The 24,025-nt window shown below is 53.1% G+C and overlaps 7 protein-coding genes across 7 annotated transcripts; 1 reads left to right on the top strand and 6 right to left on the bottom strand.

The window, feature by feature from the left end:
• Positions 1-1,456: 1,456 nt before the first annotated feature.
• VPS68 (Vacuolar protein sorting-associated protein 68) lies at positions 1,457-2,108 on the bottom strand (the record flags this gene model as incomplete). The annotated part of the gene is made up of 2 exons (XM_036637017.1): positions 1,457-1,879; positions 2,016-2,108. The coding sequence occupies 2 exons, from the start codon at positions 2,106-2,108 to the stop codon at positions 1,457-1,459; spliced, it is 516 nt and encodes a 171-aa protein (XP_036497084.1).
• A 1,477-nt stretch (positions 2,109-3,585) lies between these two features.
• On the bottom strand, positions 3,586-5,379 carry cot-2 (Glucan synthesis regulatory protein; the record flags this gene model as incomplete). The annotated part of the gene is made up of 3 exons (XM_036637016.1): positions 3,586-5,171; positions 5,230-5,282; positions 5,369-5,379. The coding sequence occupies 3 exons, from the start codon at positions 5,377-5,379 to the stop codon at positions 3,586-3,588; spliced, it is 1,650 nt and encodes a 549-aa protein (XP_036497089.1).
• Positions 5,380-14,704: 9,325 nt separating this feature from the next.
• On the bottom strand, positions 14,705-16,359 carry WRN (Werner syndrome ATP-dependent helicase; the record flags this gene model as incomplete). The annotated part of the gene is made up of 2 exons (XM_036637015.1): positions 14,705-15,306; positions 15,357-16,359. The coding sequence occupies 2 exons, from the start codon at positions 16,357-16,359 to the stop codon at positions 14,705-14,707; spliced, it is 1,605 nt and encodes a 534-aa protein (XP_036497088.1).
• Positions 16,360-16,890: 531 nt separating this feature from the next.
• LSM5 (U6 snRNA-associated Sm-like protein LSm5) lies at positions 16,891-17,407 on the top strand (the record flags this gene model as incomplete). The annotated part of the gene is made up of 6 exons (XM_036637014.1): positions 16,891-16,915; positions 16,966-17,022; positions 17,075-17,113; positions 17,171-17,198; positions 17,253-17,316; positions 17,372-17,407. 6 exons carry the CDS (start codon positions 16,891-16,893, stop codon positions 17,405-17,407), a joined length of 249 nt encoding a protein of 82 aa, XP_036497091.1.
• Positions 17,408-17,821: 414 nt separating this feature from the next.
• Rpb11 (DNA-directed RNA polymerase II subunit RPB11) lies at positions 17,822-18,678 on the bottom strand (the record flags this gene model as incomplete). The annotated part of the gene is made up of 4 exons (XM_036637013.1): positions 17,822-18,012; positions 18,072-18,182; positions 18,235-18,293; positions 18,662-18,678. The coding sequence occupies 4 exons, from the start codon at positions 18,676-18,678 to the stop codon at positions 17,822-17,824; spliced, it is 378 nt and encodes a 125-aa protein (XP_036497090.1).
• A 685-nt stretch (positions 18,679-19,363) lies between these two features.
• On the bottom strand, positions 19,364-21,702 carry avt3-0 (Vacuolar amino acid transporter 3; the record flags this gene model as incomplete). The annotated part of the gene is made up of 2 exons (XM_036637012.1): positions 19,364-19,534; positions 19,588-21,702. 2 exons carry the CDS (start codon positions 21,700-21,702, stop codon positions 19,364-19,366), a joined length of 2,286 nt encoding a protein of 761 aa, XP_036497086.1.
• Positions 21,703-22,841: 1,139 nt separating this feature from the next.
• CGCS363_v005162 (uncharacterized protein) lies at positions 22,842-23,289 on the bottom strand (the record flags this gene model as incomplete). The annotated part of the gene is made up of 3 exons (XM_036637011.1): positions 22,842-23,060; positions 23,157-23,186; positions 23,236-23,289. 3 exons carry the CDS (start codon positions 23,287-23,289, stop codon positions 22,842-22,844), a joined length of 303 nt encoding a protein of 100 aa, XP_036497794.1.
• Positions 23,290-24,025: the final 736 nt, after the last annotated feature.

Genomic DNA, 24,025 nt, shown 5'->3' with positions numbered 1-24,025 from the left:
TTGCGTCTTTTGAGGCCAATCCGACCAAACTCGTTCCATGCAGTATCCTGTTGAGTGTCAAACAAGCATTTGGACAAGGCAAGAAAGGAGCAGCCTGTGTCGGTCAGCTACACAGCATTCGACCTACCTTTGTGGGTATTCGGGCACATAGCCAACCAGAAATAAGGATAAAGGATAGAACAACTGAGCGAGATCCATCAAACACAGGCATGAAAAGGTTCCCCAGCATGTGCTTGCGCCATCTAGACTCGGCCTGGAATTATTGTCGAACAGACCAAGGTTAATCGATCTTGGGAGAGCTCAGATATTACGCAATGATTAATGCTTATATACCAAACGACGACAGTAGGCCCAAGTGTGGCTGCATCAATCAAATCCACTGTGAGCTGGATGGCAATGAGGCATAAATCGTGATGGTTGATAAATAACAGCCAGTCAAGGTGCCTTCAAACAAGGCAAAGGGGCAATGTCCAGTCTTTTCGGGCGTTCTTTAATGAGATTGTGATAGCGATGACGCCCTATCATATCCACAAGAGAATCTCATACGTACGACGGACGATCTTGTCGTAATACCTACTTACTACCCCTTCACCTGCGTCTGTGTCTTTGGATTATCAGGCCTTCGAATAAGACAGAATGAAGGGAGCAACAGCAGAATTGCAAACTTCGTTTTCCAGCTGTGCTGTCGAGCAGCGATGATCGCGAGTCTTGGGCTTGCATCCAAGGCCTTTTTAGTTATGAATCTTGAAGACGTCGACGATATGGATACTATTTGGTTTGGCGTGGTTCTCACCCGAAATGACTCCATACTGATATAATACTTGCCTCGACTAGCTGACTACCGCCAGCGACGCTTCTCATCATGACAACTACCAACTACCAACGATCATTGTCATCGTTATGATTTGCCCACTAGAACAGACGCCATGGTTTTCCATGTATCTTCGCGGCCGCGTCCGTTGGGCGCCTGGAGCTCACATCCGGATAGGACATTTTCCCTCTATGTTTCTCTGGAGGTACAGTCTCACGTTCTCCAGGGCCTGTCGGTTGTCCATGGATTTGAAATTTGCCGACGTGTACGAAGAGAAAATCACAGCCGCGCACTGCAACTCGAAACAAGAACTCTTCAAGCGTCTGCCCGTCCGTCCAGTCACAATGTCATCGTCTCTCTGTCCTTGAACGGAACTCCAATGATGGGGAAGAAGGAAAAGGGTCACATAAGAAATGCAAGCTAGTTCCCATGCCGCGAGAAGCCCATGCGCCCCGGTATCCAGTGCTATAATTACACATGCCAGCCTCCGTTCGACGCAATCTCCCGATGATAACCTCATACAAACACACAGCATCATGCTCTCTCATCTTCTCTCTCTTTCCCCAGGTTACGACTCCTGCGGGACACGTCCCCAGCCGCCGCCGTCCCTACAAACATTAGCCCTCGGGAACTGTTGGCTCCTCCTCACAGGGCAAGGTTGTAGCTATACTCATCCTCCATGTTCTGGCTGATCCAGAGCACGACGCTGCTCAGGCCGACCAGCGCGTTCGCCACCACGTTCTCGATGCCCATGCCCAGCGCGGGCATCCCGACGTCCTGCACGACGAACTTGAGCACGAAGACGGTCACGCCGCCCGCCATACCACCCGCCAGCGCCGCGAAGCCGAGGAAGAGCACCACGCGCGCCTTCCACGCGACGCCGTTGCCGCTGTACGAGAAGCTGTCCGCCGACAGCCGCGCCTTCTCGACGCTGTTGATGATGAGCATGCCCAGCGACGAGAAGATGAGGGGCAGCCAGTCGACAAAGGTGATGTGCGTGTCGGAGCCGTTCTTGGCCGACTTGGACCAGACCGCCGAGTCGAGCATTACGTAGAAGGCGATGGAGAACTGCAGAAGCGGAGGGAGTTTAGCGGTCGGGTTGTCCTGGGAGGTGGATGGGAGTTGGGACGCAGCGCAGCCGGGTTGGCTACGTCAGCGTTGCTTGGGAAGGGACCGGGAATCAAGGAAGGGGGGGAAGGCTTACCAGAGCTCCAGCGCCGTAGACGCCCAAGTTGCGCGCCCAGATGCTGTTAAGCCACTCCGGCTTGCGGAACTTCCAGAGGCGCTCCTCCTCCATGATTGCGTCGTCCGGGATGGGTGGGTAGCTCGAATAGGTCGGGGATCGATCGCGGTCGCCGACGACTCGGGGCGAAGGGGATTGTTCGGTCGTCGTAATTAATTATATGGAAGCAACCTCACAGAGAGTTGCGATCGGTGCGATGTGATGGAGGTTTCGTCTGCGCCCGATTGTTGTGCAGTTCCGTCGGCGATGTTGAAGGCTGGGAGAAGTGATTAAGATCCCGGGTGATGGTCGCCTTGACGTTCATCCGGCACAGCTGAGGCGTCACAGTCCCACTGCCTGGTCCCTGCTTCCTGCTGCTCCCTCCGGAGTTTTCCCGCATCATCACGTGATATGCATCCAATCACATGACTTTGGAGCTGCTTTCAAGCCAAGCTTCTATTCTCGCGCTGGCAGGTCTGGGCATCTGGGCAAAAGTTGATATTTGTCTGGGCATATGCAATTAAGCTGGGGGCGCCAAGAACCATCATGAGGCTCTTTCACGGATTGTGGTCAAGTATGTGATGCCGTTATCGAAGTGGGCGTTTGCCTAGGGAATGCGGAAACACCCAGCGAACCTCTGCGCCCTCAGCTACTTCCCAAAACAGACAATCCCATTCACAGCAATCCAAGACACCAAATACGAAGACTCAACGTGGATACCGGCTGTAGATCTCATCGGTGCGATCCGGTCTTCCCAAGTGTTCTAGGCTCCTTCTGAACCCCATATACACCCCGCAAACACGAATCGGTCCCAGTGGCACGGAATACGAGGTGAAAGAGGGGCAAGTCTGCACCCTGAAAAGATGTGATGCATCCGCATGTAGATCTCTTGTCGAATCCCATACGAATATTTTTGCTAGCTGAGCGGGCCTGCATCGTCTTGGCTGTTCTTGTTACCTTTTCACGGCTGGACCACGGAATGGGAATAGTTTATAGCTTAGGCTGCAACAGCCGACCTGTATTGAGGACTATTCCTACGCCCATGCCTCGGAGCGCTCGAGATAAAAAAGTAGACAAAAGGTCCTAATAGTACACTACCAATTACTGGCACGCCTGTGAATGCCAGCGCGTAAGATCATCGCTGCGCATCTCCGTCAGGAAATGAGCCCGTCAGAAACCTCCATCAACTGGGTAAACAGGTTGGTGCAAATGTACGTATGCCACGCAGCTATGTCCATAGACTGCAGAGTACTCAGAATGGAGAAATAACCACTCGGCGTAATCCCGTCTCGGCCCTTTCCAGAGAGAGCCCAGTCAAAAGTGAAAAAAGTAAGAGAAAAAGACTTCAAAAAGCCCAGCCGCCGTGTTCCCTGATGCTCGAAAAAAAGTCTTCAATGTTGTATGACCCCTGCAGACGTCCTCTCATGATGATTAGAGCCACGGACGCCCCGAACGCCGATTTTTGCTGTATGACGAGCCTTGTTGCGTCACAAGGCCCCGAGAATAGGGGAAACCGTATCGTCGTCCTGTCGTATCCAGTTTTACACACCATCTATATCTCGATCTCCTTCATCGGCTCCTCCGTAACCTCGGGCTGCTTGCCGTTGGCCTTGCCATTCGCCTTCTCGTTGGTGGTGCCGTTCACCTTGACCTCAGGGTCCTCATTCTCCTTGCCCTCCTTCGCCTCGGTCGTCTCGACGTGCGACAGTAGCGACACACGGGAACCCTTAGGTGTGTCCTCGCTCGGTCTCGGGGTCTCGACTTCAACAAGCTTCGTGGGCTTGAGGCCGTTGGTCTGTAGGTCAGGCAGAGGGGTCTCTTCAGCCACTCGTGCGAGAGGACTAGACTTGCTGTAGCCGGGTCGGATGGGGCTAGCGACAGGTGAAGCACCGCCCAATCGTTGCATCGATCGTCCGCGCTGTTCGCCGTTCGGTTCGGTATTCGTGGGGCTTGAGTACGGGGAGTTGGCGCCAGATCCAGCAGGCGAGCCAGCTCTGTTGGGAGGCACGACCGACTTGCGCTTTGCTGCTCGGCGACCGTACTTCTGGTCCATGCGCCAACGCAGGATACCAAAGTAGGGAGGCTCAACGCGCGCATCCTTGAACTCGCGCAACTTAAGCTCGTTGGTCTCATCGTCCACAAACCACTTGCCGCTGCTCAGATCGTCCGCAACAGTTGCGAGGAAGTGGGCCCAAGACCGAGCAATAACATACTTGGTGTCGTAGTCGCGGCCGAAAAGAACAATCTGTCCCCATCTGCCGTTGGGGCCGGGTGCGAGATCCACGGCAAGGTTGTTGCCGCCCCAGTCACGGACAAGGGGAATCCACGCGGGGTGGGCGTACGATCGCTGCACAGATCCGGGAGGAACACAGTCCTGACGGGCGATGAGGTCCTGACGCCAAGAAGGGTTGTTGGAGGCGGCAGGAGAGGCGGGTGTCCTGGAAGATGAGGGCTGGCCGTTTTCGCTGCCAAGGGCAGCTTTGGAGGGCATGGCGGGCTTGCGGATCGCTGCCTCGGAGAGAAACTCCTGGTTGACCTTGCGCCACTGATCCCACTCCTGAACCATTTCCTCGCAATCGAGCAGCATAGAGCCGAAGATGATACCAGTGGGCATACCCAATCGCTCCTGACCATCGTGGATCATGAGCGATTCTCTCACATCAAGGGGGAGGGAGCAGTCCAGCTGGTGCTCCAATTCGTTGAGATCGTTGTCAGTGCAGCCTTCGCAGAGCTGGTCGAAGAGCTCAGGATAGTGCTCCTCAGCCCAAGCATCAATCTTCTTCCACGAGTGGGAGACGGGAGGGGGAGGGGGTGCGCCGTCCTGGAAAGACTGCATCTGCACATCGCCGGGGCTTTGCATCTCGAAGCCATCAGCCTGACTTGAACGGCGAGCCGACTGGGATCTCAGGCCAGGAGAGTAGGGCGTCGCGGCCGGGTTGGGGCTGGTCGGGGTATTAGGGATGTGGCCGCCATGGTAGCTGCTGTCGCGGGTGAGCCTGTTGTAGCTGTCATCGCCGTAGGGAGAGGAGACATCGGCACGGGATTCGGAGGCGGTCGCGACGGAGGTGAGGATTCCGCTCTGGCGATGGTTCAGAGGAACGTGTCGACCGGTGCGGTAGGGAGAGTCAACGGTCGAGTCTGTAAAAACGTCAGTGGGAAGGCAGACGGAAAGGATTAATTGGGAATCGGGACGTACGTCGGTCGTAGCTGGTAAGGTCGTGCCAGAGAGAGCGGAAAGCCGCACCGAGACTGTCAAATCGCAAAGTTAATGTCTCGGTCCCCTTTTGCGTCCCTGAAATGGGACTGGACGAATAAGACGACGGATTTGTACGTACGAAGACGCCATGATTGGCGATGAGGCCCCGGGCCGAAAGTAGACAAGACAGATGAGCTTGATCCGGGATTGAAAGAAAAGACGCGATCGGCCGGTTGCGGTTGTCTTGTTGTGGAAAGGGAAAAAGAATTGAACGGTCGTCGAATTTACCCCTTTGGCCGTTGGCGTTGAAGTTAGGGGGTAGCGGCCGATTCGTCAACGGGAAAGGAAGTACGTCGGTCTGAGTGCGTCCTTGCAGCGGCCCCCTAAAATGGGTCCTTGATGAGGGTCGTCGGATCGCAATGAGGTGAATGGGCAGAAGGCGCGCCTGTCACCGAAGCTTGTCGAGGGCAAAAGACAGTCGGGGAGAGTTGAGGGTGAATCTGGTCGTCAAGATGGATTTTGGACGCAGCGCGGTCAGGTCAGGGGCGGGCCGCGAAGGGTTGTAATGAGTGTTTATGTCTGACGGGGCGTGGAATTTTTAGAGTTGGGAACGATGGCGTAGTGAAGTCGCGCTTTCCCACAGTGCAAGTCCAGTCCGACTTCTTCCAAGTAAAAAAAAAAAGGGAAGGGGGTGCAGCACGGCGCAGTAGCGTGGGAAGCTACCTTGCAAAATACCTGGCAGCCGGCAGGAAAAAAGAGGCAGGGACGGAGACTGTGAGAGACAGGACGGCCCAGGGTGTGCGTGTGTGTGGACTGTGGGCTGTGGGCTGTGGGTGAGGACTGAGGAGGTGGTCTGGCGGGTAGCGGACTTTGTGGCACTCCAGGGGAAAGAAGGGGCCCCGGTGTTAGTGGGAGGGTGAGTGTGTGCTAGGAACGAGCGAGAGAGGGGTGTGATGGCCGCCTGCTGTACCGTAGGTAGTGGACCTTTCAGAACCGTTTAGGAGAGAAGGGGGTCCCCTGGTTTCTCCTTTCTCGGTGCAATGAGGAAGAAGAATAAAAGATAAAACAAGCGTGCAGTGCTTTCCTTGCCAAGCAGAGATTACAAAAGCAAGCCTGGCCTGAAGCAACGACGTAAACAGCGAGGGGCGAGGCAAACAATGCGCTGGCTCAAGTGGGCGACGACGTAGAGACAAGCGAGTGTCGGTCGGTGAGTTCGGTGTCGAGAGCGAGTGATTCGGGCATGCGGCCACAACGAGTGGAATGAGTCGAGGCAATGACGGAGGAAGGGGTGGATGAGGGAGGAAGAGAAGACGAGGATGAAAAGAACCCGTGTGGTGTTTAACAACAATGTCGAGATAGACTATAGATAATAGCTCCTGTCCTGCATCTGCCTTGGATCTTCCAGAGAACTAGATACATAGTACATTGGTACTGTATCCGTACTGCACCTACCTACCAACGACCAATTTAGAGATAGCTGCATACACGCATACACCATCAAGTTATCAAGCCTCCCGCTAGCGTCCTGCAGCACACCTCCTCCTTATTGCAAATACCTACCTAGGAACGGCACCTTGGTCCAGCAGGTAAGCCGTCCCCCCAAGTAACCGATACCCACCCCGAACCGACAGAGAAAACCATGATTTTCACTTACTTTAACCTCTTATATCTATAGATTTACTAGGTAAATAAATATAATAAAAAATATAGAATATATCTATAACTATTAAATACTATATTTTTATCTTTATTTTGTATTTTAAGTACTTAGATAAGCTATAATAAGTACTTAAATATATAGTAATTACTACTATAGAAAGTTTATTAATATTTATTTAATTATTCTTTTAGAATTAAAATACGTTTTAAAATCTTATAATTCTAAGTAAAATATAAAGTTTATAATAAAAATTTAATATAATATTTTATTATAATTAGTTATTATAATATTAAGTAGTAGCTATAAAAACCTATATAGTAGTAATTTAGAAGTATTTTATTAATAAGTAGTATAATATTAGTATATAAAATAATACTAATTACTAATTTAAACTTAATCTAGAATTTATATAGTATTTAATATACTACTTAATTTAATATAGAATTTTAAGTAGTGTTAAGGATTTCTTAGTATTTAGTAGGGAAATACTAACTAAATACTCTATTATTTATAAATAGTTTATTACTAATAAATAGCTTAGTAATAATTTATATAATATTTTATTTAGCTATAAATACTAATAAACTAGTTATATAGAAATTTTTATTATTTTATACTTAGGTTTCGCTAAGTTATAGTCCTTTAAAAATAGTGTATTTTTGAAGTTTATATGTGGAACTAGCTATCGGTTGCCCCGGGGTATCGGTTACTTGGGGGGGTGACTTAGGTATCACTGCAACAGCGGCACGATGATGGCAAGTGGCAATCTGATAGGGGACTGCAGCAGAGGAGGCGAGCTTCATCAGCACCTCAGCGAGGCGATCTGGTAAATTGGCAGAAGAGGGACCCGGAGATTCGCATTTCAAGTGGGTGCCGCTCTTCCATGCTGCGAAATCCATTGGCCAGAGCAGAAAAGTCGCAGCTGTTCCGCCCTGAGCTCAAATGCTCGCGGGAAGGGGGAACCGGACGGCCGATGGGATTGGGCTTTCAATATACCGCCTTCTGGGAGGCCACTCGCGCGATTGCCATGTATCTCATCATACTGATCTCTGCGCAGAGTTACATTCCCGCAGAACTGCCGGGGACCGCGGGACATTCACAGCATGGTGTACTGGGTAGGCACAGAGGATAGGGGACAGGGGACAGCCAGGCCCCCCCGTCCAACAGGAATGCCCGCGAAAGAAGACGCGCCGAGAAGACGGCGAGACTCAGACAGCCAACCGCCAACCAGCAGCCAGAGGAGACTTGTGGACGACTCGAAGCCTCGAAGGTGGTGTCGCGGCTCAGGAACGGCGCCGTGCCTGTGCAAATGCAATCCACCTCAGTGTGAGCGAGACCCCTGACTAGGAGCCCATTAGCCGGCGCTGCTAAGGGGATACGCATGGTCCGTGGCAAACCTTGGAACTCCAGGCCGACCTCGCGCAGCGGGACATGTAGCCGTCTAATGCGCCACAGGAACCTCACCGTTGCTTTTCTGGCCCGCAACATCTGATGGAGCCTACTGCGTAGTACTAGGTGCTAGTCAGGAGGGGAGGGTCCCTCTTCTTCTCATCGAAGATCTTAGCCAGATTCTCCCACCTCACCTCGCTCTCTCTGGGCAGCCCAGCACGGGTTCTGACTCCGAAAAAGGACCAGGTCACCAGGATCGCATGCGGTCTGGGCCGCGTCGACAAACAATCCAACGACAAGGGAAGCATAAACCGCAATTAAGGGAGCTGGGCCTTGCGTCCCTCAACCATCTTGCACCTTCATTTCAACAAGCTCACGCCGCCTCCACCAGCCCCTGGGTTGCATCAACTCCCCTCATCTCCAGCTCTGATTACCGCAAATAACGGTTCATGTGCTTTGCAGTCTACGTATCTCGAGTCTCCCATCATCAAAGCTGCTGCCGCGCCTGCCATAGACATCTGCGTCGCCCGTCGTCATCCGTCTTAGTCCAAGCCCCGAGCATCCTCTAGACTGGTCTCGGACAAGCACCAGACCGTCCAAGAACATGACGAACCAACAGGTGCGGTAGAAGCCGGCGATCTAGGTCGTGTCTTCAGACCTACTCTCGAGGGGAGAAACATTCCGCATCCTCATTAAGCAAACCAACCCCGGCCCGAAACAACATTGGAAGATGGGGTCCCTGAGAATCTTCTCTGCTTCTTTTCGTTCCTAATTACCTTGCCCCATGTCATGTTGAAACATGCAGGGCTCCAGAGATAGTGCCGCGCCGCCCCAAACTGCTTCTCTCTCTTCTTTTCTTTCTGCCTCCCCCTCACGTATGTCGTAGAATTCCTCCGACGTCCAAACTTAAGCTGCAGAAACCCTGCTCCGCCTCACCTCGCGAGCGCACTCCTATCCGAAGGTGTGAGGTATCCTGTATCCTGCACAACCAGAGCTGCAAAAGCTGCAGGGCGCTAGCAATCTGCAAGCACCGGCGGACAAAGTGGACGTCACCCAGACGTTGCGCACGGCGACCAGCAGCCACAGAAGCAGCAACACACGCGCTATCTCGATCGACGTCCCGTTGTCTAGCAGCTCTTCGTCTGAGAGGGGGACCAAATGCAATGGGTGAAGGAGGGCTGCGCTAGCGCGCTTTGCGATGGGAGACAAAAAAGCCGGCGGCAGTTTCGTGTGGCAGCCGTTCGTCGCCGTTTGACTGGCTAGCGGTTTCTTGATTCTCTTTTGCTTCTTCTTGTCTCTTCCGCTCCCGGCGTGTTCAGCTAACATGGACTGGACGCTTGCCTTTTCCGCCTGAGTCGGTCATCGTTCGTCCTTCCCACCACCACCAACACCCCTTCCTGGGCGGTTGTAGCATGGGTCACGCTGCCACGTTCCACGCCGTTTCCAGCTTAGCGCTTGAGCCCTCCGATTCTGGTGCGTTCTCGCGCGCTCTCTCAGCTGTTGCTGTTGGAGTTTCTACCCCATGAATTGGCGGAACTTAGAAGTGCAACGGCTAGAACCCATAATACGGGTACCTCCGTAATGTCATGAACGCGCCCTGGTCCCCGTTATCATCCAGGACCGCCGGACTTGGCGCCTTCCATTCTGAAGTGTCATCCGTGTCATCCAATCTTCATGTTCCAACGAGAGGGGTTGTTGGGGCAGCATTGCAAGTGAACCTTCTGAAGCAGGTTTACTAATGAGCGGCGGTGGTTCCTCCAGCTGTCGTTCAAGTTTTCCGCCCCCAATATCACACAACCTGACTGACTCTTGCAAGAACCCCACCGCACGATAGGCGACGTCGATTCGGCGTGCGAACGCTGGTCCGTATTTGTCCCACCTTCGCCGCCGCTCTCACCAACCACCAGTTGAGGATCCACACGATGTGTTTCCTTCACTTCACGGCAAGATGGCCGAGCGGTCTAAGGCGCTAGCTTCAGGTGCTAGTCTAGAAATAGGCGAGGGTTCGAATCCCTCTCTTGTCACATCAACACGACGCTGTTCGGGCGTTATCTTTTGCTGTTGATCGTGAGGTTTTTGGTGTTGATGTTTGAGACGGCGTTGTGAGACTCTCAGTGAGTTTGAGTCTGAGGGGTGCGCTGGGCGCAAGTGCTGCCGTCCCGTTGGCGCAGACAGGATGCGAATCCGACAACGATTAGCATCGAAAAGATGCTAGCTCGATGTCTATTGCTATCATGCTTTCTCAGACAATTTCAGCAACGTCACATCGAAAGCGGCTCATCTCAATTCTTTGGCCTGAAGCCGGCGGCGGTGCAGTGAAAATTGAGTGTGGCTTGAGCGTCACTTATACCCCACATGGCGCCTGTCCATTCTCACTCTCACTGTGACTTCAGCTTTCCAGAACCCATCCTTTTGACCTGAACATGAGCGCTTAGCTAATGGGCTACAAGTTGACGGTGAAGCTGATTTAACCTGCAGAGAAGCTTCTCGGGACTTCGTGTAGATCAGGATCGTATTCCAGTCCAGCAACGGCCCCACCGCGCTTCAGCTCGGCATGGATCCAAGGCGAGCAGAGCAAGCCTTAGACTCAGCTGCCCCAGGTCTCGGGTTGGCGGTTCCCTCTTTCGAACGTCCCCGAGGTTTCGATATCTTTCCGGCCAAGCCGTGGAATCTTGCATTCTTTCCGCACAGACGATGGCGTACGGCGGGCCGGATTGGCCTATCCAACCGAGAAAAACTCTGCTTGCAGAGAAGTCTGTCAATGGTGCGTGGAACAGAACGCCCCGCGCTTCGTCTGCCGGCCGAGCGGCCATGCAGGAAACCCTCGGACCTGGCATCAAGACCAAGCGGGCCCGGCTTTCCTTCAGCTTGATACAGAGTCTTTGAGACGGTCGACACAGTCAGCCTCACTGGGACATCTTCAGACGAAAAGAACGAACGACAACCGCGCGCGGGAAGACGTCACATTATGCGACGGTGATGTAGGGCGTTCACCCACAAGGTTCGCAACGTGTGACGGATCCGGGGTGGTGGCCGTGGTTCATGGGATCCCCGGAGGTCCGTCCGCCGTCCGTCCTCCGGAGTGTTCTCGGAAGCCAGTGTGCCCGTCTGAGCCGATTAGACTGCCGACAGCCTTAGATGCCAGCTGCAGGTGAGGTCGCCCCGCGGCCTCTGTGGCGCTGCGGTAAGTATGCATCTAAGCCAAAGTGATTTTCAGTAAAGGTGGATTTGAGGCAACCTAGACAATGTCGGTCACCGCCGATCCTCGCCTCACGTCGCCACCGCGTATAGAGCTCTGACCAGTCACATTCGCTCTGTGTGACTTAGTCGCAATAGCTTGCTTCACAATATGCATCTCATCGACATGGGCTTCATTCGATGCCGTTCATTCATATCCATCACGGGACCCAAAGGTCGCGTCATCACGACGCGACAAGCCGTGGCTGGTGGATGATCCTGGTGTATTTCTTCATCTTATGATCTTGTCGGTCTTTGATATCAAGCTGCAAGCTCAGAAAGGCCGCTGTGGCACTCGTGATCCTGTGGCACCAGAATTAATCTTTTGAGACTGGCGATCTTTTGTAACTTGATCAGCTCGCTGTCTAGCAAGTTACACAAGTGATGTAATCAGGCCAAAGGCTCGCAGCTCAGCCACATGCCTGTCATAATGAGAGCATTGATTGTGACGGTCAAAATCTCCCGAGAGGCTTCTCTACGGGACCGATTACCCCGCGTTTGGGAGGTGTTGATGAAATGATTAGCTGTCATGAGTTGCCAACGCAACAGGGCGGTCGCGTTTAAGGTGGCCAGTTCCCCTTGGGGAACACAAAGTCTCCTACTCGCGAGCCACGAGCAGTGCTGACCTTCAATTCTCGAGCGGCTAAGCCTCCAGAATGGTTGCTCATAATCACAGTCCGAGAGGACCAATGGACACGATGCTACCGTTTCTAGAGAGACCAAGTCTGACGACAAGCTTATTGTAGCTTTGGGGCAAACAGACTCTTAGATTGTGCCGTTCATCGCGACTGACGTTGCTTCGGCTTCGACCTTACCTCAGGAAGCTGGAACTCTGTGAGAAGGCCCCGTATATAAGGATTGGGTGTATTTTCAGACCTGATCCCGTTCTGAAGGACAAACAGAGATTTGATGTCCCGAAGTTTCCCCCCCAAAAGCGATTTGCTAAACTCATGTTGACCGTAAGCTGTTTTACATATCCATGCGCTGATGAGATGCCGGGTTTACGCGAACCCCTGGTTGAATACTTCGGGGCTTGACAGAGGTGACGGACGAATGTAGAAGCGCCATCATGGCTGGTCCACATTGAATATTGGATTCTTACAGAGCCGAAGAAATACCACCTAGCACGTTGTCAGCCTGCTTTGAAGATACCCAAACAGGTATCTTCACATCTTCTAATTGTTTGCCTTGTCGGCATATCTTCGAGCGATTTGTTCTTGCTTTTAAATATCCTAAATCATGGATCGTTTACCTGAGTGCTCTCTCAGAGTACTACTCCTCAAACCCCTTCGTCGTGAGAAGTCACCTAACGCTGATGAGTCGGAGTTCTGAGTAACGGGTTCGATTCGACCACCCACGAAGGCTATGTTTATGTGATTGCAATGCGTACGTATCATGGCCGTTAACTACTCAAGGGATGTACTTTCAATAAATCAGTCGTCCCTTCAGAAGCATCGTCGCTTTGAACTTCGGTACTTATTTGTGTGTGGAATATCCACGCTGGTGATGCTGATAGCTTGGATCTGTATATTTCTGCAAACATGATCCCACTATACTTTGGATGAGTGATTCACTATTCACGTTGCAATACCCCAATAGCAAAGCCGAGCCCCAGAGACAACGAGGATTCACAGGAACATCTGCGAGAACGGATTACCATCCCAGTGAGTAGCCTTGGAGATCTTCAGGGCACCGATCTTTCTTCCGCTGCTATTTGACAAGATCTTGCCTCGACTCCATTGCCCCTTTCTCTCATGAAGTGTCAGCGTAAGATCTAAATAGGGTCTCAAGAGCGTCATAACCACAACTCATGGCGTCATCTTCGGACCGAAATCGCTTTCCAGTGGGTGCATAATTTACAACGAAATAAGATAGCATTGCTGGTGGCAGGAACCAAAGTAGCGCAAGTGAGTCTGGAGTGATGGGGACGACGAGTGTACAGACGCATGCGGAAGTAGTGTAGGCATCAAAGAATACCTCCCATACCAATTTAAAGGACGACAAGGACAGAGTATGGAGAGAATTTTCGTCCCAGTTAGGCTACCTCAGTATTCCACGATGAACCTATCATGATTATGATCGCGCATGCCATGGTATCGTAGCCATTAGTCTCAACGTGTTGCAGAGCGACGCATTTTTTTTTAATTTTTTTTTTTTGGCACCACAACCAGTTTCCAGTTTTCTGCATCATCATTCAAATTACATTCTGCAACCTGAAAATATCTTCATTTACGCCACCTGAAAAGCTGGGAAGCCAGCCCATCAGACAAGGCCTCTGGTATCCGTCCAGACCAGGCTGGCCAGCAAGCGCTCTCTGGGTGGAAAGTCGGATGAAAAACCAGAGACTATATGTATATTTATGAAATGACCGTTATGCGAGAAAACTCACCAACACACAATGTAATTCTGTGTGCACAAGGGTCACAGCAAGTCGTCAGCAGTGAGTGTTCTCGTTGCGATGATACAATGCTCTCAAAGAGCGAGAAACCACGGTACAAACTCAGACTAGGTAGGCACATTTGGTAACGGTGTCGTTCTGTTACAAATCTGTGGAATACTCTCTCAAGGAGCGATATCGACGATGAAGCTCTCGTAGCCCGAGATCTCCAGTCCAAGCAGTCGTTCTGCTCTTGCCTCTCCGGCGATCAGCCGTGAGCTGTTGAGATTGCCAACCCGACATAAACATCATCCGCCATCATCGCCGTCATCTGTAATTCAACCACTATGCATTCGTTGTGGTTTTTATATATCATCCAAGGCGACTGGATTGGCTCGACACTGTCATTCAAACCCTCGCCGAGGGGCCGTCACGTTTTTGCTGTCACCACTGCTTCTTCCAATTCAAAATGATGTCCCAACATTGGCTGTTTGGCATGACCAAGTCACCTTAGTTCTTTCTTTCGCCGTTGCATGGCAAACTACTTCACTGCCTTTATCTGGTCAGAGAGGCACGCATCATGCCGGTCCTTGGACGCGATTGGTCGGTTTATAACGTGTCACCGTCTTGGTCCTGTACAGACATCCATAGCTTGAAACTTGTACGCAAAATGCATTCTTTTACTGATGTGGGTATCTCTATTGGTCTCCATCCAATGCTCATGAGCGTCGTCATATCTTCACCCGGCTCCAGGGCACGAATATATTTACACCGACGCAAGCCTGGGCCCAGCGTCCGGTCAATGATGCTTTCTACGCATCAGGTTCGCTCGCCTCCTGCACCAAGGACTTGTATCTGCCCCTCCCAGAGTCGGTGGACAGCCTGGACAAGCACTCCTCCCGCAGCCGCTTCTTGTCGAACGGCAACGTCTGCAGCTTGATGGCTTCCAAGATGTAAGTCACCACCGTCATCGTTTGGAGCGGTGGTTCGCGGAGAAGCTTGGCGATGGCCTCTGGATCCAGGTCCTCATTGTCCCTCCAGATGAAATACGATCGCACCGCGGGCCCGGTGGCGCGGAACGGTCCTGCCGAAGCCTTATAGCTTGCCATACGCTCCTCGGCAGCGGCGACTCGAGGGTCCTTCTGCTGTGTCCGCTTGGGAGTGACTGCAGGTGCCTTCTGGATGCTCTCTGCGATGGATTCGCCTTCGACTTCAGTCAGGAAGAACACGCTCCCGTCCGTCTTCTTCTCGGCACCGTCAATATCGTCGGCTGCGACGGCTGCTCCATCTGCGAGTCGGATGGGCAGAACAAGCTCGGCGAAGTGTGGCCTCGGGGGCGTCGGATCAAGGCTGACCCTTTTCCTTTCCAGTTCATGGTAGAGCTGGAAGCCAGCATACGCATCTGTGGCCGAATCTAGTGAACGTGAGAAAGTTAACTTTACGACTCGCAGAGTAGGGGCTTACAAATGAGTTGCTCCGGCTTCAGGATCCTGGACCAGTCGCTCGAACGGACGTCTTGCCCCTTGAACATTGGCAGGCCGAGATGTTCTTTGACCTGCACGGCAAGCGGCACCAGCCTCTTGTTGATAAGGTCGTACTGGCCCTCTTTGGAGTACTTCACGAGCTTGTGGAGGTGGCTGAGCTCGAAAATACCCCTGGTAGGAACTCCCAGATGCGTGTTTAGCCGAGTACAATCTCCTTTGATAGCCACGCCTGTCTTCGCTACACTAGGGTCTCCCATGATCTTGATAAAGGTTGGCGATACGAGGTCGTCCTGGGCTGGAAACAATGCAACGTGAAACAAGGCGATCCGACTTTCGTTGGCAAGCTGGATCAAAGACACATTCTGCCTCGGGCCTGATTTCCTGGTTGCCCTCGGATACCACTCAAGGTCGAAGCCAAGAACCTTGTCCTCCAAGAAGTACTGGCAAACTCGCTCCATCGTGTGCTTGCTCTTGCAGTAGTGCACCTTAACCTTCTTCTCCCCCTCCTCGTCGGAGGGTCCCCGGTAGAGCGTGTAAGTGTAGAACGACTCCGGCGAGCCTTCGGGTGCTTTCTGAGCCTCGAGGAATGCATCTTCGGGTATTTGAAACTTCAAATCTGTCAGAATGCGGCCTTCGGGATCATCGGTGCCGTCAGATAGTGTAGTGGAAGCCGCATCAGACTCTGGCTGGAACTCGGGCGCCGTTGAGAATGGTACATCATCGTCGCCGGATGTTATTGACTCGCTACTGTCTTCGGAGAGAATGTACTCGCTCTCATTGCTTTCCGCCGCGGCGCTTTGCGAAGAGTTTGCGGAGGTCGTGTGCAAGGAGCGAAGCATGTCGACTCGCGGATGCGCTTCTTCTTCCGGTCTTGCTGGCGTGAAGTTGATGCCATGACCAGGGTGCCAAAGCCGGCCGTACGACGAAGGGTACATGGTCGAGTTTGGGCGGCTGTAGCTAGTGTCAGTGTGCCGGTCTTGCATGGTGCTGTGGGGTTGACATACGCGACAGGACCATTCCGCGACCGGAGAGACGTTTGAAAAGAATGAAACCTATGGCCAGATGGTCTACATATACTTCTCAATCCTGCCGGACAACGCATCCGGAACAACGGTGATGCGCCATGGTTGCCAACGGGCATGGCGCGGCTAATCAGGAATCCGGGTCCGCAGGCAGACGCGTTGTGGTGGGTGATGGAGGGGTTCAATTAACTTCTGATTCACGCCCGACGCTGAATGGCCGCTGGAGCTTCTCGCGTGGCCCGGCTTAGTCACACTCGCGGTCAAACACAAAGTCACATGATGCGGATAGGCTCACGCCCAAGCTTTGCAGCACACGCCTCCGGGTCACCACGATCATCTCAAGCTTCGACGATCCGGCGGTTGACAAGAACCCCAATATCTAGACGAATATCAACCCATCACACGGCCATAATCCCTGCCAAACCTTGGCAACTTATTGAACGAGCTATACCATCACGAGGTCATTACCACGGGTAATCACAGGGCGTAAAAATGGCGTCTCAACTCCTCCCTCTTGGTGGGTTCGACGGGTCCAAAACTACGACAGCCGGAAGCTGATGCGGGCAGAACTCATCGACAAGTGTGTCGGATCAAGAATCTGGGTGGTTATGAAGGGAGACAAGGGTACGGAGTCTCTGACGCCCCTCACCTCACAAGATGCTCACGAACATGACAGAATTCAGTGGTACCCTGCTCGGTTTCGATGACTACGTCAGTAAGTAAATACTGTCATCCGACTCTACTTTGACCTGCGATACTAACGAGTCTTTAGACATGGTTCTGGAAGATGTCACTGAGTTGTCCGTAAACCATTTCAATAAAAAGAGCGGTGGACCATGCTAACCCCATGCCAGCGACTATTCCGGAAACCACACTAAGCTACCCAAGATTCTCCTGAACGGCAACAACATCTGCATGGTATGCTCTGATCTGCTTATTCTAGCACGTGTGCCATTTCTGACTCTGTTCACAGCTCATTCCTGGTGGAGAGGGTCCCGTGAACGCGTAAAGGCAAAGCGACGGATGGATTAGTACGAATACGAGCCCCCGGCTCTTGAAAAAGTGCAGGAAGACTGCAACTATGGTCACGGTTGGGCAAAAATCTGTGTCGGATCTACCAGCCGCAGAAACTGAGCAGGGAAAGTCATGACCTGGTTGACTTGAGGATTGAAGGGCTGCGTGTCAAAACTGAAGGAGTGACACTGTAGGCATACACAAAAACGAACTTCACGAGAGGGGACCTCGCGTAGTTAACGACGTAATTCGCAATGACCAAACTTTTTCTCGTATCGAGAGCCTGTCTTGGCGAAAACTAAAACCAGCACACGTGTGGTATCAGAACCCCCGATTTCCATTCTTTTTGACCAAGTCCGCCCGAGAACGCCCAGAGAAGATGTAATGCTATTTTCACACAAAAGTTGCCTTACTGCCCCTGCGCTGCAGACCTTCCAGCCTCGACCATACGACGCAGCTCGAACTCTCGTGTGAATTCGCGACTGAGGTGTGAAAAGTCCTGCATGAGACGTTTGATGACTTGGACTAGCGCCTCCTTGGGGGGGATCGAGCCGTCTGTTTGGACGCGGATAAAGAGCTCGGGCACGTTAGGATGAGAGACTGGCGGCAAGATTAGCATGGGTGCTCCCAAGACGGCGGTAGCAGGAGTAGAGGCTTACTCTTGTAGCCGGCCATGAGGACGTTCTTGTGCTGCTTGAGGTGCTCAGAGAGGAGGTTTCCGAGAGTGTGGTCTTCCTTCTTCAGGATGAAGTCGGAGGTGTTGGACATTCCTGAGGATTGTGAGCCCGAGTGAAGCAAAGGAAGCAGTGAATAGCCGCATACCGGAGAAGACCTTTTCCTCGATCTTCTTCTCGCCATCGGCAAGGAGGAAGAGCTCGAAACTGTCGCATTGTTAGCTTTTCGTATCCTCTATCACATATAAAATGAGAGACATAGTGAGATGAAGGGGCGGATTGATGGCCAGCTCAGTATCATTCGAGCTCAATGACAAGATGGTGGCCTAGCCTGGAGATGGTGGCCGTGGAACCGGGGCGGATGCTTGTAGGCATGTGCGTCGGAAAAGAACAAGGTGAAAAGAGCGTTGCATCAGCCACATCAGAGAACGCGGGAAAGCCATCGAGGATGAGCACAGTAAGCTCATGAAGACATCGCAATGTGATAGTCCAGCAGCCCTCGGACCTCGATTCAACATTCAAAAGCCTATAACAACACCAAAACGATATAGAAAGACGTCGAACTCATCACTCACCGATCGGGGGCGTTCATCTTGGCGAGATGCTAATTTCAAAGACGGTAGTGCTGGATTTGGGCAGACAAGACTCGAGCCGAGGCGTGTGGCGGTCAGAAAAACTCGAAGTTGGAGGACCTAAACGAGCCTGTGGATTGAGTCAGATTCTGATTCGTGATGTGGGAATATTCGAATCTTACTCGACTTGTTCACAAGGATGACGTTCTTCGAAATCGACCTGGATGGATGAGATGCTGCTGGAAGGAAGTGATCACCTACGGTTGGCCGCGGCTGCTGCCGTCTTGAGCGACTGCCTCCCAGAAGCAAAAAGTGGACCGCTGATAATGACTGCGCCACAGGCAAATATGTGGCGGTGCGCCAGCTCGGATGAACAACCAAACATGAACCTTCCAATGTGAAGAGTCTAACGAAGCACCTAAATTTCAGACAATAGAAAACGTTTACTCGATTCTTAATTCTGCTAAGGCGTACAGATACATAACTATGAACATGGCGACGAGCCCTCTGATCTCGGAACAGTCTATTTACGGAGCCCATACTCAATACCAACCAACCAAATGCTGCCTAAGCTCTCCTAAACGAACCCGCTGGAAACCATGCAATGACTACCCAACGCTTTTGAGACAGCAGTTCATGATAACAAAATGCGGTAGCATATCCATCTTCTAACCGCCTGATCTCCACAACCCTCTCGTGGTCGATCTACCTTCTATCGCAGTATCCGGGATTGCCAGGGTCGGAATCGCCGTTGGCCCAGCTGTAAACGGTGATAGCGGTAGTATAAGCCATGGCCACGACACCGAAGATGCAGAGACAGATGTCGGAAATCTTCCACCATCTATTTCTAGCAACTGCCTTGTAGTGCAGCAAAGGCTGTACAGAGTTAGATTGGAGTCACTTCAACAATACCTGGGGTTAAAACTTACTGGGTAGATGTAAACAAGCGGGATACAAGCAAAGTTGCCAACAAGAGCAACAAACTTGTCCAAGTCATCCGCACCACCCCACGCAATGAAAGCGCACAGGAAGACAAAGAAGAAACGGTACAGGTTCTTCTGCCACTTGATGTACGGGTTGTACTTGCCGCTCTTGGTGAAAAGAGCGTTCTCAGTGATCTTGATGGCAGGGAACAGCTGCAGGGGGATGGACAGCATGATGGCAACAGAGTACAGGAATTGAACACTGTTGACGAGCTTGCTGTCCTGGGGCAAGTTCAGGAGAACGACCGTCTCCGTCTTGGATCCGTACGCGGCGTAGGAAATCGCACCCATACCGATGAAGAGAACAGAAATGATGATCATGACCGCGAACATGACGCGAGGGAACTTGCTGGGGTTCTTCATCGACTCCTGAATGGGGATGATAAGACCGATTCCTTCGAATGTGAAAATGGCGGTGCCGATGAATAAAGTCCAGTCGTTGCGGTTGAACATGATGATGTCCGCCAGTCCCTTCGTGCTCAGGGTGAAGATGTCGTAGTACAGAAGATAGGCCAGGCCAAGTAGGATGAATGCGTCCGCAATCAAGGCAGTGAAACTCAGCTTTTCGATGTCTCGAAGCAGCGAGAAGGGCAGGAACACGAGCACCTGCAGCAGGATCAACCACTTGACGCCGACGTTGGTCTTACAGTCAGAGACTGCCAAGAGGAAGGCTTGTAGATTTTCTGACGTGAAAACCATGTATGCGGCCACAAATCCAATCTGACTGATGACAATGGAAAAGAGGATGATACCCCTCATCCACTTGCCGTACAGAATGCCTCCCAAGTCACCGAAAGAACCTTCTACCTTGAGACGGGTAGTAACCAGCAGAACGAAACAGTAGTAGCTCAGCGCAGCGACACCTAGCAACACGAGGTTGCTGAAGTGCATGCCACCGTTCAGGTAGGCTCTTGGCAAGAAGAGCACACCAGTTCCCACGAAGGACTTCAGCAAGAGCAGCGCGGCGCTCATCGGGCTATTCTTGCCACTGCCTCCACGCTGCCTTCTTCTCCTCTTATGGCGCGACGGCGTCAGAAGCGCACTGTCTTCCATCGGTTCCCGATCGTCATCGCTGCCTTCGTCGCTGTCGTAGAGATCGTCCTCTCCACCGGAGGAAAAGTATTCGCCTGGCTTCAGAGCCTCGTCATCTTCCTCAAGCTCCTCGCCAGCAAAGTGACCGTAGATAGTAAGGAACTCGAGGAAGCTCGAAGTGAGTAAACGAGGCTGAGCACCGCCATTGCTAGGCTCGCCGCGCTCGCCGCCGTCTCGAATCGTGGAGGGACTTCTGGCCGCCCGGCGCAGATAGTTGCGGCGGAAACCACCCGGAACCTTGATAGCATTAATGTCAAGAATGTCCGTCTCGGGGTCTGGCCTGGAGACGCTAAAGCTCTTGCTGCGCTGCACCTTGCCTCGAGCTTCCGCATCTTCGGTCCACTTGTAAATGCCTCGCGTTACATCTCCGCCTTGCAGCTGCAAACTCGAGAATTCGTCCTCGTTCAGTCCAGTCTCGTTGTCATCCGCTGTCTGCTTGCCTTTGACGCCATCTCGCATGCTCGACTCCTCTGACGGGGCGTCCGAGGGTTGAACCAGGTGCCTCTTGACGACCTCGGGGTCTTCGTAGGCGCCAGTGGCGGCACCTCGCGAGCGGGAGTCGAACGAGCCGTAGTTCGTCATGGGAGTGCTTGATAGCTGGGCACCAGCAGCGGCAGGAGAGAGAGGTCTGGGAGGAGGAGTACCAGAGCGTACTGGTGGTGTGCCGTGTCTTGGGGGAGAGGTTCCTAGAGAGTTGGAAAGCGCTGCAGCGAGAGCTGAGACGCCAGGACCTTGGACGCTCGAACCGGCAGCTCCAGCCAACGGGGTGAGGCTGCCGGTGTCACCGTTCTCGCCTCCTCTGTTGGCCTGGCCGGGGATGCGATTTGTTTGGGGAGTGCCATACTGAGCCGAAGGCACGGGCGACGCCAGACGAGCGGTGGCATCTGCTCGAGGAAGAGAAGCGCCGTACTGGCGGGACGGTGAGTCGGCCCTTGGGATGGAGAAAGGGTCTCTCGAAGGAGACGCCATTTTGCTGTTTGATGAGGCCGTTCGGGGGTTATCGAATGCTGGTATTGGCTATATCGGTGGCACCCAAGCAAGGCCGTCGCAGACTCGGATCTGGGTCAACACACAGACAAAGTTAGCAACAAGGCGTCATGGGAGAGCAAAGTTGAGACGGAGGGAAGGCAGGTACAGAAGCTAGAGGAGGTCGAGGAGGTGGAGCAGTTGAAGTACGGGAAGGAGTTTACCTGGGCGCAGTTGTAAGACAGCTGACGAGATCAATTGAAGCGCACGGCTAGGAGGATGTGCGGTCGAAGCTGTTGCTGCTAGGTAGGAACCCGTGATAAGGACCCGCGGCTTCCCATGCGGGTCGGGTGACCTAATCTGGCAGGTCTGGAGGTTGTGGCTCACGCCTCGCAGTCGCGCCGATAGCGTCGGATACGGGGGTCCAGTGCTGTACCTTAACTTGCCAGGTGCCTTTGATAGCGGTGTCAGCGGCTCTGTCCCATGTAAGTGCCCTGTGCTGTGGGAGGTGCTGCGTTGTCTTGCCGAAACCCGGGGGCAAGCCAGGGGCTAGGTCTCTCTCGGGGTGTTTTTCCCACCGAGACGAGGGCACTGAACCTGTGCTATCCGCACCTGAGCAGGCACCCGGGTCGTATCGGTACGTCAATCTTGTCGCCTGGGACGGGACCTGCAACGCAACAGAGAGCACCAGCCACCAACACACATACCTTACCTGCCTCCATCCATCACTCAGGCGACGGACGGGTTTGGCTCCCATGATTCAGCATGTTGCTGACTGGGTTGGTATCCGTAGTCGTCGAGGACATGTGTCTTGTTTTGTGTGAAGTCGGACGGACATCCTCCGCCCCGTTCATGTTAAAGCCTTACGAAATCTTTTCATGGGAAAGGTGAGCTTCGTGGCGGACCGGCGTCTCTGATGCCTCGAGTCCTCGAACTTGGGCATGCCGAGGACGGGACTGGGAAACCAGGGCTGCTCAGCTGCTAAAAACATCAGGTGCAGCTTTGCCAGGCGACCTTATCTGCTCTATCGGGACTGACTATCTTGCCTTGGCTTAGGTAATTGGCCAACTGAGTAAGCGAGACCCATAATTGGCTCGCCGCCTTCATTGACTGAGCTGCACGAGCACCACCCAAGTTTCGCCTCACTCGCACCAGTGCTGCAGTGAGAAAGAAGAACAGAGTGGGGGTTCGTTCATTCCTGGCCCTGAGACCGGGCGCTGCTGAATGATGGTCGTGACCTTGAAGACAAGACTGTCGAGCCCCGCGACAACGGCCCAGCATCCCCAGCTTCGGCGGCTCTTTGCAATTGTGCGGCGGATGTAGCGGTACTTTGGGGTTTTGGCACCCCGTGCACCCTTCACCTCTGACATTGAAACCCCATCGAGTCAGGGAACTACCGCAGAAGCACACACGGCCACACTGAAAGCTGGTCAAACCCCATGCACACGCTGCACTACCTTACCTACCCATGCAGATAAGCCACTACACTACGGATACACGCCGCCCATCTTGTGTGGTGACAGTGGTCCATCTCACTGAATTCTCCGGTTTGCCGCTGTCATGCGCGTGAGTCAACCGACAGGCCGCCATTGCTATTTTGGAGCACCAACCTGGCGGTCATGCTAGCATCAGATGGAATGTCGAGCCAGATGCCGGACGACGGAGGCTAACACGAACGACGGCCGCGGAGACTAGCAAGGCACGGAGGCAGACGCGCGGTTTGCGGGAACGACAGGACGGCATGGTATGGCATGGGCGGGCGGTGGTTTATTTGACGGAACGCTGGTGCTGCGGAAAGAGGCACAGCATCTTCGGACAAACCGGCGGAAACACGCCTCACCACACCATCACCCAGCTCGCAACCCTGAAGCACTTTACCTGATATTGGACGGCCACAGCGAATTCGGACACCTCGCATCTCGATTCTGGTGTCAGTTCGTCCCTCAAGCGCCGCAAGCACGCTGTTCCCCCACCACCTCACCGCCGTAGAGCGATGCTTTTCCGGCCCGATCTGGACTCCGCTGCCAGATGACGTCGTTTGTCTCCCACTTTCGGGCTCATCTTCTGCGTGTTCTGCACCGGCTGCATGCCATTCGTCTTGGGAGTGTGTGTGGATCTCCAACAGCAGGGCGCGACAGGCCGGAGGGATTGGAGCACAATCGCAATTCCCAATCGGCACGCGGGGTATTGGAGAGGCTTGCATTGGATCGACCCAGATATCCCTTGCACCTAGAACGGTGAACCCTGAAAACGAGACGACAAGCAGTACGCGAGACATGCGCCGGGCCAGTTGGATGCCTGTGCGGCCCGCCGGTCTTTGCTAGGG

Source organism: Colletotrichum siamense (genome assembly GCF_013390195.1).
Source record: "Colletotrichum siamense strain Cg363 chromosome Unknown KSG_Cg363_contig03, whole genome shotgun sequence".
In the NCBI taxonomy this organism is placed as follows: domain Eukaryota; kingdom Fungi; phylum Ascomycota; class Sordariomycetes; order Glomerellales; family Glomerellaceae; genus Colletotrichum; species Colletotrichum siamense.
The sequence above is the reverse complement of the archived record's forward strand: the minus strand, read 5'-3'. Positions and strand labels throughout refer to the sequence as shown.